We start from the raw sequence: 23,493 nt of genomic DNA on the forward strand, positions 1-23,493 counted from the left end.
ACAGGCGGGAAATAGAAGTCCAAAATAAAAATCATTTTGCCAAGCACTGAGGTGTAGAAGAGCTAGCATTGTTAACAAAAACCAAAGCATTGCCATTTATTACGATAAAACACAAAAGTACACTTTTGATCACGCCTGTCATTTATAATAACCAAGGTTTTCATCCAGCCAGGGGAGCTGTCCATCAGTTGTGGTTCTGAAAATGCCTCATGGGTTATCAGATATGTGACAACAAAGGTGTCACAAAATTAACAATAATGGGCGAAAATCAATATGTCAAAATCCTCACCTCTAGAGGAGAGTCTGGTTCATCCAGGATGTTCTTTTCATTCTGTATCCGCTGCATCGTCCCTGTAGAACTGGGGTCCATTATCAGCACGTTCTGGCTACCAGCTCTGCCGAACTTACAGTCACTCTTTCTGGAGTCAGTGGTCCTGCACACCTCGTAATTGTACACGTGCTGGAGAGTCCCTGTCCCCAAAGTGTCTGAGTAACGAGGTGGATAATATGGAATCACAGGGAGATTGGAGTGATACAGGATGCGAGACTGTCTCCATCTGTAGATTTTCACTGATATAATAACCACTAAACACGTGATGAATAGGAAGGAAACTACAGCCAGAGCCAACACTAAGTAAAAAGTCAGGTTGTCATTGTACTCCTTGTCGTGTGTAAAGTCAGTGAACTCCGACAGCACTTCAGGGAAGCTGTCCGCCACCGCCACGTTAACAATGACTGTAGCTGAACGAGAGGGCTGCCCGTTGTCCTCCACTATAACAGCCAGTCTTTGTTTCACTGCATCTTTATCAGTGACTTGGCGGATAGTTCTTATTTCTCCATTCTGTAAGCCCACTTCAAACAGCGCCCTGTCTGTGGCTTTCTGCAGTTTATAGGAGAGCCAGGCATTCTGTCCAGAGTCCACATCAACAACCACCACTTTGGTCACCAGATAGCCCACATCTGCTGAACGAGGCACAATTTCAGCCACCAGGGAGCCACCAGTCTGGACTGGGTACAGAACCTGAGGAGGGTTGTCATTCTGGTCCTGAATATTTAATTTAACGGTCGCATTGCTGCTTAGAGGTGGGGAACCTCCATCCTGTGCTTTTACTAAAATATTAATTGTTTTAATTTGCTCATAGTCAAATGATCGAACGGCATGTATCACCCCACTTTCTGCGTTAACAGATATGTAAGTGGATATGGGGTTACCATTTAACTGAGTATCAATAAGCAGATAGGACACTCGTGCGTTTTGACCTGAGTCAGAGTCGCATGCTTTCACGGAAAACACAGACAGTCCTGGGGAATTATTCTCCATGATATTAGCTTCATAATAATTCTGCTCAAATACAGGGGCATTATCATTGACGTCGGAGATTCTTAGTGTTATTGTCTTGTTAGTTGAGAGCGATGGGCTCCCTTCATCCACTGCCGTGAAAGTGATATTATAATCAGGATTACGCTCCCTGTCAAGGACACCGTTTGTTATCAGAGTATAATAATTCTTTAGAGATGAGTGGATTGTGAACGGGATATTGCCATTAACTGAACAGTCCACTTTGCCATTTTTGCCTGAATCTAGATCTTTAACGTTTATGATGGCTACAGTAGTTCCACTAGGAGAATCCTCGGCAATGGAACTAGAAAACGAAGTTAGTGTTATTACAGGTGCATTGTCATTTACATCCGTTACTTCAATTATCACATTTGTGGATGCGCTCTGTCCACCTTGGTCTTTTGCCTGCACACCGATTTCGTATATTTTATTCTCTTCATAATCAATCACACCGTTTACAGATAAATCTCCGCTGTTTTCATCCAGAAGAAATAGTTCAGCAACATTACTTGACATGTGATTAAAGTGGTATGTAACACGTCCATTCATCCCTTCATCTACATCAGTTGCGCTCAACCTCACTACTAAAGTACCCTTCGGAACATTTTCTTTAACAGACGTCTTGAAAATCGATTGCGTAAAAACTGGAGCATTGTCATTTGTGTCTCTGACAGTCACGTGTATTTTGAGTGTCCCCGATCGCTGTGGTTCACCTCCGTCCACAGCAGTTAGAGTGAGAAGCAGCTTTTCTTCTTTCTCCCGATCTAACGCATTAGAAAGATACAACTGTGCATATTTATGTCCATTTGGGCTGGACAGGACCTTAATATTGAAATGTGTTGTTGGGTGTAACGTATAGCCATTTAAAGCGTTGATGCCAACATCAGGGTCGGTGGCACTCACTTGTAATATGTCAGTTCCTGTAAGAGCAGATTCTACTATTTCTACATGCATTTCTTTCTCATGAAACACAGGAGCATTGTCATTCACATCCAACACTTCCACTACCACGCTATGTAGTTGCATTGGATTCGTCATAATCATTTCAAAATTCAAGCTGCAGGGCGATGTCTGCCCGCAGAGCTGCTCTCTATCTATTCTTTCTCCTACGACCAGAATCCCTTTGTCTACATCTAGCTTAATATACTCGCTACTATCACCGCTAACGATTCGGGCACCGCCTGATTTCAGTCTTTTGGCGTCGATCCCTAAATCTTCAGCCACATTTCCCACAAAGGAACCCTTTCTCAGCTCCTCGGGGACAGAGTAGCGGATCTGGCAGACAGTCGCCTCAATGAGAAAAACAAGGATGAAGGCCCGTACTTGCCATTTAATCGGGGCTTCACTGCTGATATGAGCCATATTCCCGAATCAATCCGTCCAACTCCACATTAAAATATGTCGCAAACAGCCTGCGTATAAGTCCGTATATTCCTTCAGTTCATGTGTTTATAATCCACAGAGTGACAACAAAAACGTCAGTCTAACAATCAGTGGTGAAAATAAGGACTGACTGTCCTGCTCTCGGCGGTACACTAAGAGGAGGACTGGAGGTGTAGCTTCATTTCGAAAGCTTTAAATGTGCTTAGAAGACCAACAGCGGCCCTTAGAGTCCGATATGAATATAACAAGTGCTGTCAAAAAACATGGGGAAAATACTCCTCTCTGAAGAGCAGTTCTGTGTTTAAGAGGCAGCAAACGTTTAAAGGATGTAGAAGATATGTTTAACTGAATATGTGCTTTCTGTTTGAACGACGGAAACAAAGTGAGAAACCAAAATACATCTGCAGCCACCAGACATGCTTCTCTAGAAATTAAAACAGTCTTTCGTGGAACTATTGCCTTTGCTTTCTCCCTGAAAAAGCTTTGCTCAATTGACAAAGTCAATTCATATATTGTTATTACAACAGACAAAAAAAAACATGCAGACAACATTACAGATGACTGGCGGGATAATGACACCAGAGTATTCATCTTCCTCACTAACTCCTTCTCGCTTTAGGGAAATGGCTCAACTCTGAGAGAAGCTGTCCATTACTAGTAGTGCTGAAGATGACAACTAAAAAGGCAGTGAGACAAACCATGAAAGATAAGTAATATCTGCAATCTAAAAGTAAGATAATATAAGATGTACCCTTATTGATCATCAATAGAGGAAAATCAACGATAATTGATGCACTGTTAGTTTGTTAAGGACGATGGAGCAATAAAACTCACCTCTATAGGAGAGTCTGGTTCATCCAGGATGCTCTTTTCGTTCTGTATCCGCGGCATCGTTCCTGTAGAATTGGGGTCCATTATCAGCACGTTCTGACTACCAGCTCTGCCGAACTTACAGTCACTCTTTCTGGAGTCAGTCGTCCTGCACACTTCGTAATTGTACACGTGTTGGAGAGTCCCTGTCCCCAAAGTGTCTGAGTAACGTGGTGGATAATATGGAATCACAGGGAGATTGGAGTGATACAGGATGCGAGACTGTCTCCATCTGTAGATTTTCACTGATATAATAACCACTAAACACGTGATGAAGAGGAAGGAAACTACAGCCAGAGCCAACACTAAGTAAAAAGTCAGGTTGTCATTGTACTCCTTGTCGTGTGTAAAGTCAGTGAACTCCGACAGGACTTCAGGGAAGCTGTCCGCCACCGCCACATTAACAATGACTGTAGCTGAACGAGAGGGCTGCCCGTTGTCCTCCACTATAACAGTCAGTCTTTGTTTCACTGCATCTTTATCAGTGACTTGGCGGATAGTTCTTATTTCTCCATTCTGTAAGCCCACTTCAAACAGCGCCCTGTCTGTGGCTTTCTGCAGTTTATAGGAGAGCCAGGCATTTTGTCCAGAGTCCACATCAACAGCCACCACTTTAGTCACCAGATAGCCCACATCTGCTGAACGAGGCACCATTTCAGCTACCAGAGAGCCACCAGTCTGTACTGGGTACAAAACCTGAGGAGGGTTGTCGTTGTGGTCCTGAATATTTAATTTAACGGTCGCATTGCTGCTTAGAGGTGGGGAACCTCCATCCTGTGCTTTTACGAAAATATTAATTGTTTTAATTTGCTCATAGTCAAATGATCGAACGGCATGTATCACTCCACTTTCTGCGTTAACAGATATGTAAGTGGATATGGGGTTACCATTTAACTGAGTATCAACAAGCAGGTAGGACAGTCGTGCGTTCTGACCTGAGTCAGAGTCGCGTGCTTTCACGGAAAACACAGACAGTCCTGGGGAATTATTCTCCATGATATTAGCTTCATAATAATTCTGCTCAAATACAGGGGCATTATCATTGACGTCGGAGATTCTTAGTGTTATTGTCTTGTTAGTTGAGAGCGATGGGCTCCCTTCATCCACTGCCGTGAAAGTGATATTATAATCAGGATTACGCTCCCTGTCAAGGACACCGTTTGTTATCAGAGTATAATAATTCTTTAGAGATGAGTGGATTGTGAACGGGATATTGCCATTAACTGAACAGTCCACTTTGCCATTTTTGCCTGAATCTAGATCTTTAACGTTTATGATGGCTACAGTAGTTCCACTAGGAGAGTCCTCGGCAATGGAACTAGAAAACGAAGTTAGTGTTATTACAGGTGCATTGTCATTTACATCCGTCACTTCAATTATCACATTTGTGGATGCGCTCTGTCCACCTTGGTCTTTTGCCTGCACACCGATTTCGTATATTTTATTCTCTTCATAATCAATCACACCGTTTACAGTTAAATCGCCGCTGTTTTCATCCAGAAGAAATAGTTCAGCAACATTACCAGACTTGCGGTTAAAGTGGTATGTAACACGTCCATTCATCCCTTCATCTGCATCAGTTGCGCTCAACCTCACTACTAAAGTACCCTTTGGAACATTTTCTTTAACAGACGCCTTGAAAATCGATTGCGTAAAAAGTGGAGCATTGTCATTTGTGTCTCTGACAGTCACGTGTATTTTGAGTGTCCCCGATCGCTGTGGTTCACCTCCGTCCACAGCAGTTAGAGTGAGAAGCAGCTTTTCTTCTTTCTCCCGATCTAACGCATTAGAAAGATACAACTGTGCATATTTATGTCCATTTGGGCTGGAAAGGACCTTAATATTGAAATGTGTTGTTGGGTGTAACGTATAGCCATTTAAAGCGTTGATGCCAACATCAGGGTCGGTGGAACTCTCTTGTAATATTTCGGTTCCTGGAAGAGCAGATTCTAGTATTTCAACATGCACTTCTTTCTCATGAAACACAGGAGCATTATCATTCACATCCAACACTTCCACTACCACGCTATGTAGTTGCATTGGATTTGTCATAATCATTTCAAAATTCAAGCTGCAGGGCGATGTCTGCCCGCAGAGCTGCTCTCTATCTATTCTTTCTCCCACGACCAGAATCCCTTTGTCTACATCTAGCTTAATATACTCGCTACTATCACCGCTAACGATTCGGGCACCGCCTGATTTCAGTCTTTTGGCGTCGATACCTAAATCTTCAGCCACATTTCCCACAAAGGAACCCTTTCTCATCTCCTCGCTGACAGAGTAGCGGATCTGGCAGACTGTCGCCTCAATGAGAAAAACAAGGATGAAGGCCCGTACTTGCCATTTAACCGTGGGTTCACTGCTGATATGATCCATATTCCCGAATCAATCCGTCCAACTCCACATCAAAATATGTCGCAAACAGCCTGCGTATAACTCCGTATATTCCTTCAGTTCATGTGTTTATAATCCAGAGAGTGGCAACGCAAACGTCAGTCTAACAATCAGTGGTGAAAATAAGGACTGACTGTCCTGCTCTCCACGGTACACTAAGAGGAGGACTGGAGGTGTAGCTTCATTTCAAAAGCTTTACATGTGCTTAAAAGACCAACAGCGGCCCTTAGAGTCCGATATGAATATAACAAGTGCTGTCAAAAAACATGGGGAAAATACTCCTCTCTGAAGAGCAGTTCTGTGTTTAAGAGGCAGCAAACGTTTAAATGATGTAGAGGAGATGTTTAACTTAATGTGGAAACAAATAAAGTGAGAAACCAAAATACATATGCAGCCACCAGACATGTTGCTGTAAACTGATAAAAAAGTCTTTCGTGGAACTATTGCCTTTGCTTTCTCCCTGAAATAACTTTCCTCCATTAGCAAAGTCAGTTCATATCTTGTAATTACAACAGACAAAAAACCCATGCAGATAACATTACAGATGAGTTGCAGATAATGACACCAGAGTGTTCATCTTCCTCACTAACTCCTTCTCACTTGAGGGAACTTGCTCAACTCTGAGAGGAGCTGTCCATTGCTAGTAGTACTGAAGATGACCACTAAACAGGCAGTGAGAGAAGCCATGAAAGACAGGTAATAACTGCAATTCCAAAAATAAGATAAGATAACATAAGATTAGATAAATTAAGATAAGATAAGATGTACCTTTATTGATCCCCCATAGAGAAAATTCAATTTACACCATAATGATGCACTGTTAGTTTGTTAAAGACGATGAGTCAAAAAACTCACCTCTAGAGGAGAGTCTGGTTCATCCAGGATGCTCTTTTCATTCTGTATCCGCTGCATCGTCTCTGTAGAATTGGGGTCCATTATCAGCACGTTCTGACTACCAGCTCTGCCGAACTTACAGTCACTCTTTCTGGAGTCAGTCGTCCTGCACACTTCGTAATTGTACACGTGTTGGAGAGTCCCTGTCCCTAAAGTGTCTGAGTAACGTGGTGGATAATATGGAATCACAGGGAGATTGGAGTGATACAGGATGCGAGACTGTCTCCATCTGTAGATTTTCACTGATATAATAACCACTAAACACGTGATGAAGAGGAAGGAAACTACAGCCAGAGCCAACACTAAGTAAAAAGTTAGGTTGTCATTGTACTCCTTGTCGTGTGTAAAGTCAGTGAACTCCGACAACACTTCAGGGAAGCTGTCCGCCACCGCCACGTTAACAATGACTGTAGCTGAACGAGAGGGCTGCCCGTTGTCCTCCACTATAACAGTCAGTCTTTGTTTCATTGCATCTTTATCAGTGACTTGGCGGATAGTTCTTATTTCTCCATTCTGTAAGCCCACTTCAAACAGCGCCCTGTCTGTGGCTTTCTGCAGTTTATAGGAGAGCCAGGCATTCTGTCCAGAGTCCACATCAACAGCCACCACTTTAGTCACCAGATAGCCCACATCTGCTGAACGAGGCACCATTTCAGCCACCAGAGAGCCACCAGTCTGGACTGGGTACAGAACCTGAGGAGGGTTGTCGTTCTGGTCCTGGATCAGTATTCTAACTGTAGCCACCGAACTCAGAGGAGGGGACCCCGCATCACGAGCAGTCACGTTAAATTCAAACCACTTGATTTGCTCATAGTCAAACGACCTCACGGCATGAATGGCACCAGTTTCCGAATTTACTGACACTAAAGAAGACACTGTTACACCACTAATCTCTTTCTCCTCCAGAAAGTAAGAAACCCGAGCGTTTTGTCCCGAGTCTGCATCACTAGCGCTGAGGGCAAACACGGAAAATCCAGGGGAGTTGTTCTCTGGTATAGTCTTACTGTATTCTGATTCATCAAATTTGGGTGGGCTGTCATTCACATCAGAGACTTTTATATTGATGTGTTTATTGCTAGACAGAGGTGGAGAACCTTGGTCAGAGACCATTATGGTGATGTTATACTCAGGAATAATTTCTCTGTCTAAAAAGTTGTCGGTTACTATGGTGTAATATCCAGTTAATGAAGACTTAATTTTGAAAGGTATTTCAGAGTTAATGGAGCACTTGACAACACCGTTACCATCAGAGTCTTCGTCATCGACATTTACAACAGCTATAGTTGTACCTGGGGGTGAGTCTTCGGATATCGAGTTAGAAAATGACATAAGTTGTATCATTGGGACGTTGTCATTCTCATCAATTATTTGAATAACGACTTTGCACGTGTCTGTATATCCTCCGTGGTCACTAGCCTGCACGTTTAATTGGTAAGTCTTAGATTTTTCAAAATCTAGTTTACCTGCAACTTTAATCTCTCCAGTTTTAACATTTACTTCAAAAAGCTGCTTCGCTTCTCTTGCAACATGAGCTATGGAATAAATGACTTCGCCATTAACTCCTTTATCTGCATCATTTGCACTAACAGTGGTTACCACTGTTCCTTCAGGAGAATTCTCCTTGACATCTGCTTTGTAAACAGGCTGGCTACACACTGGCACATTATCGTTAGCATCTAGCACAGTGATATGAATACGCACAGTTCCTGATCTATGTGGCTCGCCGCCATCTGAAGCAACGAGCACGAGTGTGTGTGTCTCCTCTTTCTCGCGGTCTAACGGGTTTTGTAAAACCATTTCGATAAATCTGCCTCCATCCGGTTGGCTCTGTACTTCCAATTTGAAATTATCTGAGGGTTTGAGGGTGTATTTTTGAATATCATTAATACCAACATCAGGGTCGTCTGCACTCTCCAATGAGAAGCGTGTCCCTGATGCAGCATTTTCAACAATTTTCAAATTGATTGCATCCTTTGGGAACAGCGGGCTGTTATCGTTAATATCTATTACTTCCACTGTCACCCGATGAAGCTGGATTGGATTTTCTAAAATTACCTCGAAACTGAAGCTACATGGCGTGATCTTTCCACAAAGCTCTTCTCGGTCGATTCGTTCTTTAATAACAAGGCTGCCTTTGTCTCGGTTTAAAGCGACATACTGTCGACTTCCTTTAGTAATAATACGAGCTTTACCTGATATGAGCCTCGCCACATCCAGGCCTAAATCTCTAACAATGTTTCCAACAAAAGATCCTTCTGCCTGCTCCTCTGGTATAGAATATCGAGCCTGTCCAGTCACTGAGCTCAGCTTGAAAAGACAAAGAATGACAACCATTGCCTGCCATCGCCCTCTGAGAGCGATTTTCCACACACAAGCCATCATAAATCCAAAGGTTACAGACGAAGTGATCCCTTTCAATGCAAATCTGATGTTGTTAAATCCACAAATTAAAAAGGTGATAGTATTTTCAGCAAATAGATTTCCACATTTTGAACCTTGACGAGTCTGACCGTCTTCTTTCCAAGCAGTTAAACACTGAATGGAGTTAAAGGGGTGGATCGCTGCACTGCTTATTTGGACAGTGAGTCAGTGATGTATCAACAGCGGCGCTCAGAGCCCATCCATGGTAATGTATCTGGTCTGCACATTATTAGGAACAATTAAAATGTTGTTTTCAAATCATATATATAGGATTTAGTATTGTATTAAAATGTTGATATAAAGCTCTTCATGTGAGCAGTATGAACGAAGCCCATGCTTTTAAACCGACCAGGCTGTGTTCCACAAAAGCATATTGTTTTCAAATTGCATTACAATGTTATTCCCTTAAGATCACAACTGGTGCTATGAGGCTGAAACATTAATGGTGATCTATAAAATCAACTATAAAATATACAAAGGTAAACGTTCAGCATACATGCAGTACTTCAATCCAACTACTAAAAAACAGAGTGGGTAAGGGAAACCAGGGAAAGAGGTAGTGTCTTTTATGGTCATTTTGCTTTCAGTTGTCATTTTTTAAGCAACGTGTGTATACAGGTGTTTTTCTTACAATATAGATTGCTGTCAGTAGGAATATTAGTTCAACAAATAAGTGACGAAACCTTCATTAAAAAAGGGTGATGCCACTCCCACAGATCAAGCTGTAATACTGTAACTTTTGCCGATAATCTTAATGTGACTGGAATCTTCCGCCTAAAACAATACCAAGACTCTTGTTAGTGTGATATTACTTCATACATATGTCTCTAGCGTGGATATGATGTTAGAAAGTTTGATGACAAGAAGAATAAGAATACCCAGGCTAGCACTACAAGCGGTAAGGAAAGTGAATCCATCGGCCGTTCCAGCACCATGGACAGCGACATTGCAGCGCTACTGACAGCCGCACACATTGCTCTAAACACTTCAGAAGAAAAACAATAAACGAAAGATTAAATATATCACTCACCAAAGTTGACATTTGGGAACACATGCCTGACAGTTGCTTGTCCTCCTGCGATGTATCAGCCCCAGCTCCATCCACACTCACCAAACTTTGACTCATCGGTTGCACACATTTCATGTCACTCTTTCTGGAGTCAGTGGTCCTGCACACCTCGTAATTGTACACGTGCTGGAGAGTCCCTGTCCCCAAAGTGTCTGAGTAACGTGGTGGATAATATGGAATCACAGGGAGATTGGAGTGATACAGGATGCGAGACTGTCTCCATCTGTAGATTTTCACTGATATAATAACCACTAAACACGTGATGAAGAGGAAGGAAACTACAGCCAGAGCCAACACTAAGTAAAAAGTCAGGTTGTCATTGTACTCCTTCTCGTGTGCAAAGTCAGTGAACTCCGACAGCACTTCAGGGAAGCTGTCCGCCACCGCCACGTTAACAATGACTGTAGCTGAACGAGAGGGCTGCCCGTTGTCCTCCACTATAACAGTCAGTCTTTGTTTCACTGCATCTTTATCAGTTACTTGGCGGATAGTTCTTATTTCTCCATTCTGTAAGCCCACTTCAAACAGCGCCCTGTCTGTGGCTTTCTGCAGTTTATAGGAGAGCCAGGCATTTTGTCCAGAGTCCACATCAACAGCCACCACTTTAGTCACCAGATAGCCCACATCTGCTGAACGAGGCACCATTTCAGCCACCAGAGAGCCACCAGTCTGGACTGGGTACAGAACCTGAGGAGGGTTGTCGTTCTGGTCCTGGATCAGTATTTTCACAGTTACATTATTACTGAATGGAGGAGAGCCTCCATCTTGCGCTTTCACAGTCAGCTGAAGCTCTTTAATCTGTTCATAATCAAACGAGCGCACTGCATGTAAAACCCCTGTTTCAGAGTTTATAGACACATAGTTAGAGACTGGATTACCGCCGATTTGTGTGTTTTCCAGGAAATAAGAGACTCTCGCGTTTTGACCCCAGTCAGAGTCCCGTGCGCCGACAGTGGTGATGGACACTCCAGGAGAATTATTCTCTGTGACGTAAGCAGAATATGAGTTTTTGTCGAACAACGGGCCGTTGTCGTTTACGTCAGAGATTTTAAGGTGTAATGTGACGGAGCTAAAAAGAGGAGGGGACCCGGAGTCGGTGGCTATTATTGTAATATCATATTCAGAAGTTGTCTCTCTATCAAAATGCTGATCAGCCACTAAATTGTAGTAGTTCGTTAACGACGACTGGATTTGAAACGGAAGCGTTTTGTCTATAGCACATTTTATTTGTCCATTTTTCTCTGAGTCAGAGTCTTTGACGTTGATAACAGCTATTGTTGTTCCGAGAGGGGCATCTTCTGATACAGTGTTAGAAAATGACATGATATTTATAACCGGAACATTGTCGTTGACGTCAATAACATCAATTATAACTTTACTGGTCCCGGTCAAGCCACCTCGATCCCTTGCCTCTAACCTGAGCTCATATTTTTTCTCTCTTTCAAAGTCAATAAGTCCGGCAACAGATATGACACCTGTGTTTTCATCGATACCAAAAATATCAACTGTACTGCCTTTTATTTTTGAAAAACTGAAAATTACTTCTCCGTTAGTGTCAATGTCTGCATCAGTAGCATTAACTGTTGTGATGTAAGTGCCTTTTGGAGCATTTTCAACGACCACGGCCCTGTAGACTGACTGATTGAATACAGGCGCGTTATCATTTGCGTCTAAAACGGATACATTTATATTTACAGTACCAGATCTCTGTGGGTTTCCACCGTCTACTGCTATTACTTTAAGAGGGAGATTGGGGTGTTCCTCTCTGTCTAATGGCTTTTGGAGCACCAGTTCAGCATATTTACTGCCGTCTGGATTTGCATGTTGTTTCAGAATGAAATAATTATTCGGAGACAGAATGTAATTTTGTAATGCGTTTAATCCAACGTCAGGATCAACTGCACTTTCAATGGGAAATTTGGCTCCAACTGTTGCAGATTCGCTCATTTCAAACTGGATATCTTTATTTGGGAAGAAAGGAGCGTTATCATTTATATCTAAAATTTCGACAGTGACACGATGAAGTTCGATTGGATTTTCTAAAATCATTTCGAAGCTGAGGCTACAAGGTGTCACATCTCCACACAGCTGCTCTCGGTCTATTCTCTCGTTCACGACAAGAATCCCTTTGTCTGTCTTCAGCTCAGTGTACTGGATGTTTTCTCCACTGACGATGCGGCCACGGCCGGAACGGAGCCTTTCCAGGTCCAGACCCAGGTCTTGTGCTACGCTACCAATAACGGAGTCCTTTCTCATCTCCTCTGGTATAGAATAACGAATCTGAGCAGCTACTCTATCACCCACAGAAGTAAGACAAATGAAAATTCCCACTTTCCATTGTAACATACAAAACAATCGCCATCTTACATTTCGAGGGTAGATTTGGCCTTGGGTTGCCATATCAGAAACAATAGATCCTGACGAATGAAGTGTCCTCACTTTAAAAAAAAATGAAAACGAGCTTGTAGTCCTCCTTAAAATGGTACTGCTGTAAGAAAGCAACCCGCTCCTCCTATATTACATGCCTCTTCACGCCCTGTCCTCACATAAAGGACAATATCTCCGCTGTCATGGCACACTCCGATAGAGAGGGAGGGGAAAGACTGGCTGTAAACACTAAAATCGTTTTGCTGACCAACAGCGTCACTTAGAGTCCAAAACCTAAACTCTTACTCCTTACCTTATTTATTGCAAGTAAACAGGCATATATTGTGTGAACTTAGTGCTGAAATGTTTACTATTACTGCATTTGCTTAATGTTGAAAAGACAGAGTCTATAGGACAACTATAGAAATTGTACAAAACTCCAATGACATTCAATCAAATGTTGTACTGTTAGAAATATTAGATGACATTCAAAAACCAACAGGTTATTATAATAGGTCTATATAAAGAAATGTCGCTGTCTGTGGTACTGAAACAAGAAGCATCATGAATTCAGTGAAAGGACAAGTAGGATCAAACGTGTGTATGATCGAATTAAATTACTGATGTAAACTAAAGAGTAACGACAATCTACTCAATAAAGTTGACACAAAGTGAACCACGTGTTTGCTGCTGTATATAGACATATTACTGGTTTTGCCTTTTAAATTCAAAACAATTGAGAATATAGTATATATATACTATCGCCCATAAACTTGGAATAATTTTGTATTCAGACACAATCCTCTGTTTACTCCTATTTAAATGCATCAGTAATCACTTCTGACCAGGTGCAATGATTACATTATGTGTCCCAATTACCCAGGTAAAAGGAAATAAATCACATTGTCACAATCATTTCATGGAAAAAGGAAAAAAATATTTTATTCCAACTTTATGAGCAACAGTGTATATATGTATATAAACAGTAAACAGTCGGCAGGACTGCAAACTGGGATTTGTGGTGCCAATCACAAGAACTTTAGTGGGGTGATGAAACTGAACTAACCTCTAGAGGAGAGTCTGGTTCATCCAGGATGCTCTTTTCATCCTGTATCCGCTGCATTGTCCCTGTAGAACTGGGGTCCATTATCAGCACGTTCTGACTACCAGCTCTGCCGAACTTACAGTCGCTCTTTCTGGAGTCAGTCGTCCTGCACACCTCGTAATTGTACACGTGTTGGAGAATCCCTGTCCCCAAAGTGTCTGAGTAACGTGGTGGATAATATGGAATCACAGGGAGATTGGAGTGATACAGGATGCGAGACTGTCTCCATCTGTAGATTTTCACTGATATAATAACCACTAAACACGTGATGAAGAGGAAGGAAACTACAGCCAGAGCCAACACTAAGTAAAAAGTCACGTTGTCATTGTACTCCTTGTCGTGTGTAAAGTCAGTGAACTCCGACAGCACTTCAGGGAAGCTGTCCGCCACCGCCACGTTAACAATGATTGTAGCTGAACGAGAGGGCTGCCCGTTGTCCTCCACTATAACAGTCAGTCTTTGTTTCACTGCATCTTTATCAGTGACTTGGCGGATAGTTCTTATTTCTCCATTCTGTAAGCCCACTTCAAACAGCGCCCTGTCTGTGGCTTTCTGCAGTTTATAGGAGAGCCAGGCATTCTGTCCAGAGTCCACATCAACAGCCACAACTTTAGTCACCAGATAGCCCACATCTGCTGAACGAGGCACCATTTCAGCCACCAGAGAGCCACCAGTCTGGACTGGGTACAGAACCTGAGGAGGGTTGTCGTTCTGGTCCTGGATCATTAGTTTCACAGTCACATTGCTACTGAGTGGAGGAGAGCCTCCATCCTGCGCTTTGACAACGAAAACCAACAGTTTAGTTTGCTCGTAATCAAACGAGCGCACCGCATGGATGACTCCGCTTTCTGCATTAACTGACACAGAGCGAGAAACTGGAGATCCGTCAAGATCCATATCTTCCAGAACATAAGAAATTCGGGCGTTTTGGTTTTCATCAGGATCTTTAGCTTTAACAGTGAGAAGAGAAACGCCTGGAGAGTTATTCTCTGCAACAAACGCGTTGTAAACACCCTGTGAAAACACTGGAGAATTATCGTTCACATCAGAAACCTTTAAATGAAAGCTTCTTTTTGTTGAGAGAGGAGGCATTCCTGCATCTGTCGCAACGACAGTGATGTTATAGTCTGAAACACTTTCACGATCTAATACAGTGTCTGTTACCAAAGTATAGTAATTTCTTAAACTGGATTTAATCTTGAAAGGTACGTTTTGTTCTATTCTACAACTGACTTGTCCGTTATCACCTGAATCGAGGTCTTTTACATTTATAATGCCAATAGTTGTACCAGGAGGGGAATCTTCTGAAACAGGACTAGTGAATGACATGACGCTAATGGTAGGGGCGTTGTCATTCACATCAGTTACTTCAATTATCACTTTACTTGAATCCGTTAAACCTCCCTGATCCTTTGCATCAATTCTGAGCTCAAATTTTTTATCCTTTTCAAAATCTATTGGGCCCGAAACAGACAACACACCAGAGACTTGATCAATGGACAACAAATCAGCTATATTGCTCTTCACATTTGAAATTGAAAATGTGATGTGACCATTTGATCCACTATCTGCGTCTGTAGCACTGACAGTAACGATATTAGTGCCCTCTGCTGCGTTTTCTATCACCGTGGCTTTATAAACAGACTGATTGAAAATGGGTGCATTGTCATTGACATCTAAAACTATTATGTCTATATTTACGGTGCCAGATCTCTGTGGATTTCCACCATCTACTGCTATAAGCTTTAAAGACAGACTGGGAACCTCCTCTCTGTCTAACTGCTTCTGAAGCACCATCTCTGCATATTTACTCCCGTCTGGATTTACATGCTGCTTTAAAACGAAATTGTCGTTTGAGGTTAAAACATAATTTTGCAGGCCATTGACGCCAACATCAAGATCCTCTGCATTATCCAGCACAAACCGCGCCCCAACGTTAGCGGACTCGCTTATGTCTAACATAATATCTGACTTCTTGAAAACTGGTGGATGATCATTCACATCTAACACTTCAATCGTTATGTGGTGTAGCTCCATAGGATTTTCTAAAATTATTTCAAAGCTGAAGCTGCACGGTGTTACGTCTCCACAAAGCTGTTCTCGGTCTATTCTCTCATTCACGACTAAAAACCCTTTGTCTGTCTTCAGCTCGGTGTACTGGTTGTTTTCTCCGGTCACGATACGGGCCCGACCAGAACGAAGCCTCTTCAGATCCAAACCCAGATCCTGTGCTACATTACCGATAAGAGAGCCCTTCTTCATCTCTTCTGGTATTGAGTAGCGGATCTGACAAGCTACCATATTATAGAAGCAAAGCAAAAAAATAACCATTACCCGCAGAGGTCCGAAATACAAATGCCATTTGCAGAGTGGTTGCTGATACGCCATGTCAGAACGGGACTTTTCAGAGAAAAAAAAAACTAGATCCTCCGACCTCAATTCAGTTACATCCACCCTTCCACTTGTGCCTTGTTCACAAATTAAAACAAAGACAGCCACTACAATGTAAAAGCCTTTCTCTCCCGAAATGCCTATGGCCCACGTTTGCTGATGGTGCCTCTTAACCTACTTCAATATGAGCTCACAAAGAACCTCCCTGAACTGCAACAGAGAGATGAAAGGAGCAGATTATATTCTTATTCAACAGCGTCGCTTAGAGTCCAAAATGTGAACACCAATCGGTTTGGAAGCAGAATGAAGTAAATATTCAAAGGAAGGAAAATTTAAAAAAAAATGATATTTGCATCATAATGACTACAGACTTAAATAATGAATATTACCTTTGCATATTTTGATAACCTTGCTAAATGAATGTTCATGTATAATAATAACGATATTATTCTCATGATTATTATTATTAGTAATATTAGTAGTAATATTTGTAGTAGACGATAACATTTCTGCTTAGAAGCTATACAGTTTCAATGAAAGATGGCATTTTCAGTTCAAGTGGAGCTGTCCAAAGAGTGGTGCTGAAAAGAACCATATTCACTTGTTTACGGTGAAGCTGCAGCCAACTACTTATTGCAATTTATTATCGGTTTAGAGAAACAATGTTTGCATAAGTAAAACACTTTGTGTAATGCAGCTCACCTCTAAAGGAGAGTCTGGTTCATCCAGGATGCTCTTTTCGTTCTGTACCCGCTGCATCGTCCCTGTAGAACTGGGGTCCATTATCAGCACGTTCTGAATACCAGCTCTGCCGAACTTACAGTCACTCTTTCTGGAGTCAGTCGTCCTGCACACCTCGTAATTGTACACGTGTTGGAGAGTCCCTGTCCCCAAAGTGTCTGAGTAACGTGGTGGATAATATGGAATCACAGGGAGATTGGAGTGATACAGGTTGCGAGACTGTCTCCATCTGTAGATTTTCACGGATATAATAACCACTAAACACGTGATGAATAGGAAGGAAACTACAGCCAGAGTCAACACTAAGTAAAAAGTCAGGTTGTCATTGTACTCCTTGTCGTGTGTAAAGTCAGTGAACTCCGACAGCACTTCAGGGAAGCTGTCCGCCACCGCCACGTTAACAACGACTGTAGCTGAGCGAGAGGGCTGCCCGTTGTCCTCCACTATAACAGTCAGTCTTTGTTTCACTGCATCTTTATCAGTGACTTGGCGGATAGTTCTTATTTCTCCATTCTGTAAGCCCACTTCAAACAGCGCCCTGTCTGTGGCTTTCTGCAGTTTATAGGAGAGCCAGGCATTCTGTCCAGAGTCCACATCAACAGCCACCACTTTAGTCACCAGATAGCCCACATCTGCTGAACGAGGCACCATTTCAGCCACCAGAGAGCCACCAGTCTGGACTGGGTACAGAACCTGAGGAGGGTTGTCGTTCTGGTCCTGGATCAGTATTTTCACAGTCACATTGTTACTGAATGGAGGAGAGCCTCCATCCTGCGCTTTGACAGCGAAAACAAGCTGTTTGATTTGCTCATAATCAAACGAGCGCACTGCATGTATCACTCCGCTTTCTGCATTTACAGAAACATATTCAGAAACCGAAAAGCTACCCATATTAGTATCCTCCAGAATATATGAAATTCGGGCGTTTTGGTTTTCATCAGGATCTTTAGCTCTAACAATGAGAAGAGAAACGCCTGGAGAGTTATTCTCTGCAACAAACGCGTTGTAAACACCCTGTGAAAACACTGGGGAATTATCGTTCACATCAGAGACCTTTAAATGAAAGCTTCTTTTTGTTGAGAGAGGAGGCATTCCTGCATCTGTCGCAACGACAGTGATGTTATAGTCTGAAACACTTTCACGATCTAATACAGTGTCTGTTACCAAAGTATAATAATTTCTCAAATTGGATTTAATCTTGAAAGGTTCGTTTTGTTCTATTCTACAAGTCACGTGTCCGTTATCACCTGAATCGAAGTCTTTTACATTTATAATGCCAATAGTTGTACCAGGAGGGGAATCTTCTGACACAGGACTAGTGAATGACATGACATTGATAGTAGGGGCGTTGTCATTCACATCTGTTACTTCAATTATGACTTTACTCGCATCTGTTAAACCTCCCTGATCTTTTGCATCAATCCTGAGCTCGAATTTTTTGTCTTTTTCATAATCAATAGAACCTGTAATTGAAATGACGCCAGTTTTTTCATCAATCATAAACATATCACTCAGACCACTGTTGAGGTCTGAAAAATAATATGTAACAATACTGTTTGAGCCGAAATCTGCGTCACTAGCATTAACAGTTGTAACGTAAGTATCTATGGGAGCATTTTCTATTACATTGGCTTTGTACATAGATTGATTAAATACAGGTGCATTATCATTGATATCAAGAACAGTGACATATATATTTACTGTGCCAGATCTCTGCGGACTTCCACCGTCTACGGCTATAAGCTTTAGTGATAGGTGAGGATTTGTCTCTCTGTCTAACGGCTTCTGAAGCACCATCTCTGCGTACTTCTTTCCATCCGCATTAGAATTTTGTTTTAAAACAAAATTGTCATTCTCAGTCAAAAAGTATTCTCTGAGTCCATTAACACCCACATCTGGGTCTTCTGCACTAGTCAGTGAAAAGCGAGAGCCAGTATTAGCTGATTCACTAATTTCAAAATTGATGTTACTTCTTTTAAACGTGGGTGAATGGTCATTTATATCTGTTACTTCAACTGTAATTTGATGTAGCTCCATAGGGTTTTCTAAAATCACCTCAAAGCTGAAACTGCATGGTGTTACGTCTCCACAAAGCTGCTCCCGGTCTATTTTCTCATTCACGACTAAAATCCCTTTGTCTGTCTTCAGCTCGGTGTACTGGTTGTTTTCTCCGGTCACGATCCGGGCCCGACCAGAACGAAGCCGTTTCAGATCCAAACCAAGATCCTGTGCTACATTACCGATAAGGGAGCCTTTCTTCATTTCCTCTGGGATTGAATACCGGATGTGTCCGCCGACCATATGGTTGAAATAAAAAAAGAACAACAGAAGCTGCCAATTTTTTCCGCAGCCAAAACGCCATTTCACGCACCGGGTGTTGGTTAGTATTCCACATGCCATAGCAAAAGAAAAACACGAAAATATCGTCTATAAAGTTCCAAGCACGATGCTTATTATGAAATATACATGAAACAAACTGCTAAATAGAAATGGTGCTGTCTTTCCCGTTTCCTGTTTGTATCTGAATGGATGTATATCGTAATGCGAGTCGGTTTTCTCGAATGTCAGCCCACATAATGTAGCCTACACTATATTCTTTTCTCTCACAGGTCACGGAAGCAAGGGAGGGGACTCTGTGGTAATGTTTGAGGGAATATTTTGAATTGACCAACAGCGTCCCTTAGAGTCAACAATAAGAAAAGCATGTAATATAGAATAACTTCTGGAAAGATATTACATTCAATTGGAAATATATTTTAACACATAAAAACAGGAAAAATCTCACTCTTAGCTTCAGTATTATGCAGTATTTATGCAAATACCTACAGATACTCTGATGTATGAATAAAAAGATCAAGTAAATCAGGAAAATCACAGAAACAAAATACAACCATAACACTATCGTGGATCAGGAAGCGCTAGTAAAAAAACTCATAAGAGTTTGTTGAAGCTAGTTGATATTAAATGAGAGCAGTTTGGTTTTTGATTCTCAGTGTGTTCATCTCAGTCACACGACAACCATTTTTCCAATATTCATGAGTGAATGCATATTAAGAAAATGCAAATCACCACACTGAACAAGCCCATTTATATTGTTGGAAGAAACAAACAATTTATCACTTCGTGTCATGAAAAAATGCCAGTGATACAAAACAGTGTGCGTGTGACAATGAAACAGCAAAGCACTAACTTAGAGTCAATGATGAGGTTCAATTAAAAGTTCTGAATGTCAATACAGAAGCAGCGTTCTTATCAAGTGATGTACAGTGATGTGCTGTCCATGGTGCTGAAATGAAGGAATGGCGCGCAAAAGTTCACCATAAATTTAACTACACACATGAAGAAATAACCGCAGAGTCGTAGCTAACTTATTTAACTCACCTCTAGAGGAGAGTCTGGTTCATCCAGGATGCTTTTTTCATTCTGTATCCGCTGCATCGTCCCTGTAGAACTGGGGTCCATTATCAGCACGTTCTGACTACCAGCTGTGCCAAACTTACAGTCACTCTTTCTGGAGTCAGTCGTCCTGCACACTTCGTAATTGTACACGTGTTGCAGAGTCCCTGTCCCCAAAGTGTCTGAGTAACGTGGTGGATAATATGGAATCACAGGGAGATTGGATTGATACAGGATGCGAGACTGTCTCCATCTGTAGATTTTCACTGATATAATAACCACTAAACACGTGATGAAGAGGAAGGAAACTACAGCCAGAGCCAACACTAAGTAAAAAGTCAGGTTGTCATTGTACTCCTTGTCGTGTGTAAAGTCAGTGAACTCCGACAGCACTTCAGGGAAGCTGTCCGCCACCGCAACATTAACAATGACTGTAGCTGAGCGAGAGGGCTACCCGTTGTCCTCCACTATAACAGTCAGTCTTTGTTTCACTGCATCTTTATCAGTGACTTGGCGGATAGTTCTTATTTCTCCATTCTGTAAGCCCACTTCAAACAGCGCCCTGTCTGTGGCTTTCTGCAGTTTATAGGAGAGCCAGGCATTCTGTCCAGAGTCCACATCAACAGCCACCACTTTAGTCACCAGATAGCCCACATCTGCTGAACGAGGCACCATTTCAGCCACCAGAGAGCCACCATTCTGGACTGGGTACAGAACTTGAGGAGGGTTGTCGTTCTGGTCCTGGATCATTAGTTTCACAGTCACATTGTTACTGAGTGGAGGAGAGCCTCCATCCTGTGCTTTGACAACGAAAACCAGCTGTTTGATTTGCTCATAATCAAACGAGCGCACTGCATGTATCACTCCGTTTTCTGCATTTACAGAAACATGCTCTGTAACTGAAAAGCCACCCATATTAGTATCCTCTAGAATATATGAAATTCGGGCGTTCTGGTTTTCATCAGAATCTTTAGCTCTAACAGCGAGAAGAGAAACGCCTGGAGAGTTATTCTCTGCAACAAACGCGTTGTAAACACGCTGTGAAAACACTGGAGAATTATCGTTCACATCAGAAACCTTTAAATGAAAGGTTCTTTTAGTTGAGAGAGGAGGCATTCCTGCATCTGTCGCAACGACGGTGATGTTATAGTCTGGAACACTTTCACGATCTAATACAGTGTCTCTTACCAAAGTATAATAATTTCTTAAATTGGATTTAATCTTGAAAGGTGCGTTTTGTTCTATTCTACAAGCCACGTATCCGTTATCACCTGAATCGAGATCTTTTACATTTATAATGCCAACAGTTGTACCAGGAGGGGAGTCTTCTGACACAGGACTAGTGAATGACATCACATTTATTACAGGTGGATTATCGTTCACGTCAATCACATCAACCATAACTTTACTCGAATCTGTCAAAGCTCCTTGGTCTGTTGCATCAATGCGTATTTCATATTTCTTTGCTTTTTCAAAGTCAACTTCTCCTGAAAGAAATATTACACCCGTTGTCTTGTTAATTTCAAAAATACTGCCAATGTTGCCTTGCATTTTGGAAATAGAATAATAAATCAATCCATTTGATCCGATGTCTGCATCAGTTGCATTCACAGTGGTGATATATGTACCCTTTGCAGCATTTTCCAGTACAGTGGCCTTGTACACTGACTGATTGAAAACAGGAGAATTGTCATTAGCATCTAGGACACTGATATCTATATTTACTGTACCAGATTTCTGTGGCGTTCCACCGTCCACTGCTATCAGCTTTAATGAGAGTCTTGGATCTCGCTCTCTATCCAGCGGTTTCTCAAGTACCATTTCAGCATATTTCCTTCCATCAGTATTTGAATGCTTTTTTAAAATAAAATTTTCATTTGCAGTTAATTGATAGTCTTGAAGCCCATTGACTCCTACATCAGGATCATTGGCTGTTGGTAAAACAAAACGTGCTCCCGGAGCGGCTGATTCGCCAATAGTCAGTTTCATGTCGTGCTGATGAAAAGAAGGTGAATTATCATTTATGTCCAATACTTCGACTGTGACGTGATGTAGTTCCATCGGGTTTTCTAAAATCATATCAAAACCTAAGCTACATGGTGTTAGTTCTCCGCAAAGCTGCTCCCGGTCTATCCTCTCATTCACGACTAGAATCCCTTTGTCTGTCTTCAGTTCAGTGTACTGGATGCTTTCTCCGGTCACGATACGGGCCCGACCAGAACGGAGCCTCTGCATATCAATTCCAAGATCCAATGCAACGTTCCCAATAAGGGACCCCTTCTTCATCTCTTCTGGGATTGAATAACGTATCTGACCACTGGCAATTTGACTGAGAAAAAAAAGAAGCAGAATGCTTTGCGACGTCAGTTTGTAGCACAAACGCCATCTTAGAGTCCGGCGGAGATATTTTCCGAAATCCATGTTATCAAAAAAGTGATAGGAAATATTATCCAAACATTACTATTATGCTACCCGAGGGTTAACAAAGGCGGAATTCAAGTGTAATCTATGATAAAAAAGATTAGTGTTCCAAGCGTTCTTTCTCCCGTAGGAAAAAAAGTCAAATCACAGCCAGTCTAAATTCGCTCATCTCAACGTCGCTGACAGTCTACAGCACATCCAACCACCACAGAGCAGAATGAAGGAGGGCACCGCCTAAAACACTGATCAGATTTGTTTTTACTTGACCAACAGCGTCCCTTAGAGTCTAGTCACTGAATCTCAACACAAAGAAGTAAATTATCTGCCAATTCAATTTCCAGAGCAACTGAATGCACTTACAGAGATGACTTATAACGTCACAGCCCTTGAAATGGAAACTAATGCAACAATTTGTATGTGGAAAATTCAGTACAATACTGGGGCCATAATCGTTTATGAAGCGCTACTGTACAGTGTATCTCACGACTAAAAAGAGTTGAAACTTTAATTAGAATCTTCTTCATTTCTATGCACTAAAGCATAAAAATAATGAGAAAACAAAATAAAATAACAAGACAATAATCAACCTGTCCTAAAATACTGCACAAAAAGGTTCAACGAAGAAACTGAACTATTTTAATTCAGGAGTTCCAAGAAAGCTATAGAATATTAAAACAACATTTTCATTCTGACATTGCATCG

The 23,493-nt window shown here is 41.8% G+C and overlaps 4 protein-coding genes and 1 pseudogene across 33 annotated transcripts in view; all 5 read right to left on the reverse strand.

Moving 5' to 3' along the window:
* The window catches only part of LOC130173281 (protocadherin gamma-C5-like), a 281,937-nt gene that overhangs the window by 132,105 nt on the left and 126,339 nt on the right, over nt 1–23,493 (reverse strand). Inside the window, exon 1 of one of the 30 annotated variants that reach the window (XM_056382380.1) lies at nt 13,804–16,414. The exons of 28 other annotated variants lie outside the window; for them this stretch is intronic. In XM_056382380.1, coding sequence (XP_056238355.1) covers nt 13,804–16,230 — 2,427 coding nt within the window. In that variant the 5' untranslated portion in view covers nt 16,231–16,414. Of the gene's footprint in view, nt 1–10,331; nt 13,133–13,803; nt 16,415–23,493 lie in introns of those variants that run through there. One more of the 30 variants, XM_056382377.1, reaches the window with a different exon arrangement.
* Nucleotides 269–2,852, reverse strand: LOC130173955 (protocadherin gamma-A7-like). Its single transcript, XM_056383535.1, has 2 exons — nt 2,330–2,852; nt 269–1,045 (listed from the first exon to the last, which is right to left on the reverse strand). The coding sequence occupies exons 1-2, from the start codon at nt 2,699–2,701 to the stop codon at nt 269–271; spliced, it is 1,149 nt and encodes a 382-aa protein (XP_056239510.1). The 5' UTR covers nt 2,702–2,852.
* On the reverse strand, nt 6,627–9,590 carry LOC130173957 (protocadherin gamma-A10-like). Its single transcript, XM_056383538.1, has 3 exons — nt 8,905–9,590; nt 6,842–7,617; nt 6,627–6,689 (listed from the first exon to the last, which is right to left on the reverse strand). Exons 1-3 carry the CDS (start codon nt 9,260–9,262, stop codon nt 6,627–6,629), a joined length of 1,197 nt encoding a protein of 398 aa, XP_056239513.1. The 5' UTR covers nt 9,263–9,590.
* Nucleotides 16,787–19,550, reverse strand: LOC130173291 (protocadherin beta-16-like). The gene has a single exon (XM_056382432.1). The coding sequence runs from the start codon at nt 19,372–19,374 to the stop codon at nt 16,885–16,887; it is 2,490 nt and encodes an 829-aa protein (XP_056238407.1). The 5' UTR covers nt 19,375–19,550; the 3' UTR covers nt 16,787–16,884.
* LOC130173309 (protocadherin gamma-A7-like) lies at nt 20,044–22,960 on the reverse strand (annotated as a pseudogene).

The sequence above is a fragment of the Seriola aureovittata genome, chromosome 8 (assembly GCF_021018895.1).
Source record: "Seriola aureovittata isolate HTS-2021-v1 ecotype China chromosome 8, ASM2101889v1, whole genome shotgun sequence".
NCBI lineage: Eukaryota > Metazoa > Chordata > Actinopteri > Carangiformes > Carangidae > Seriola > Seriola aureovittata.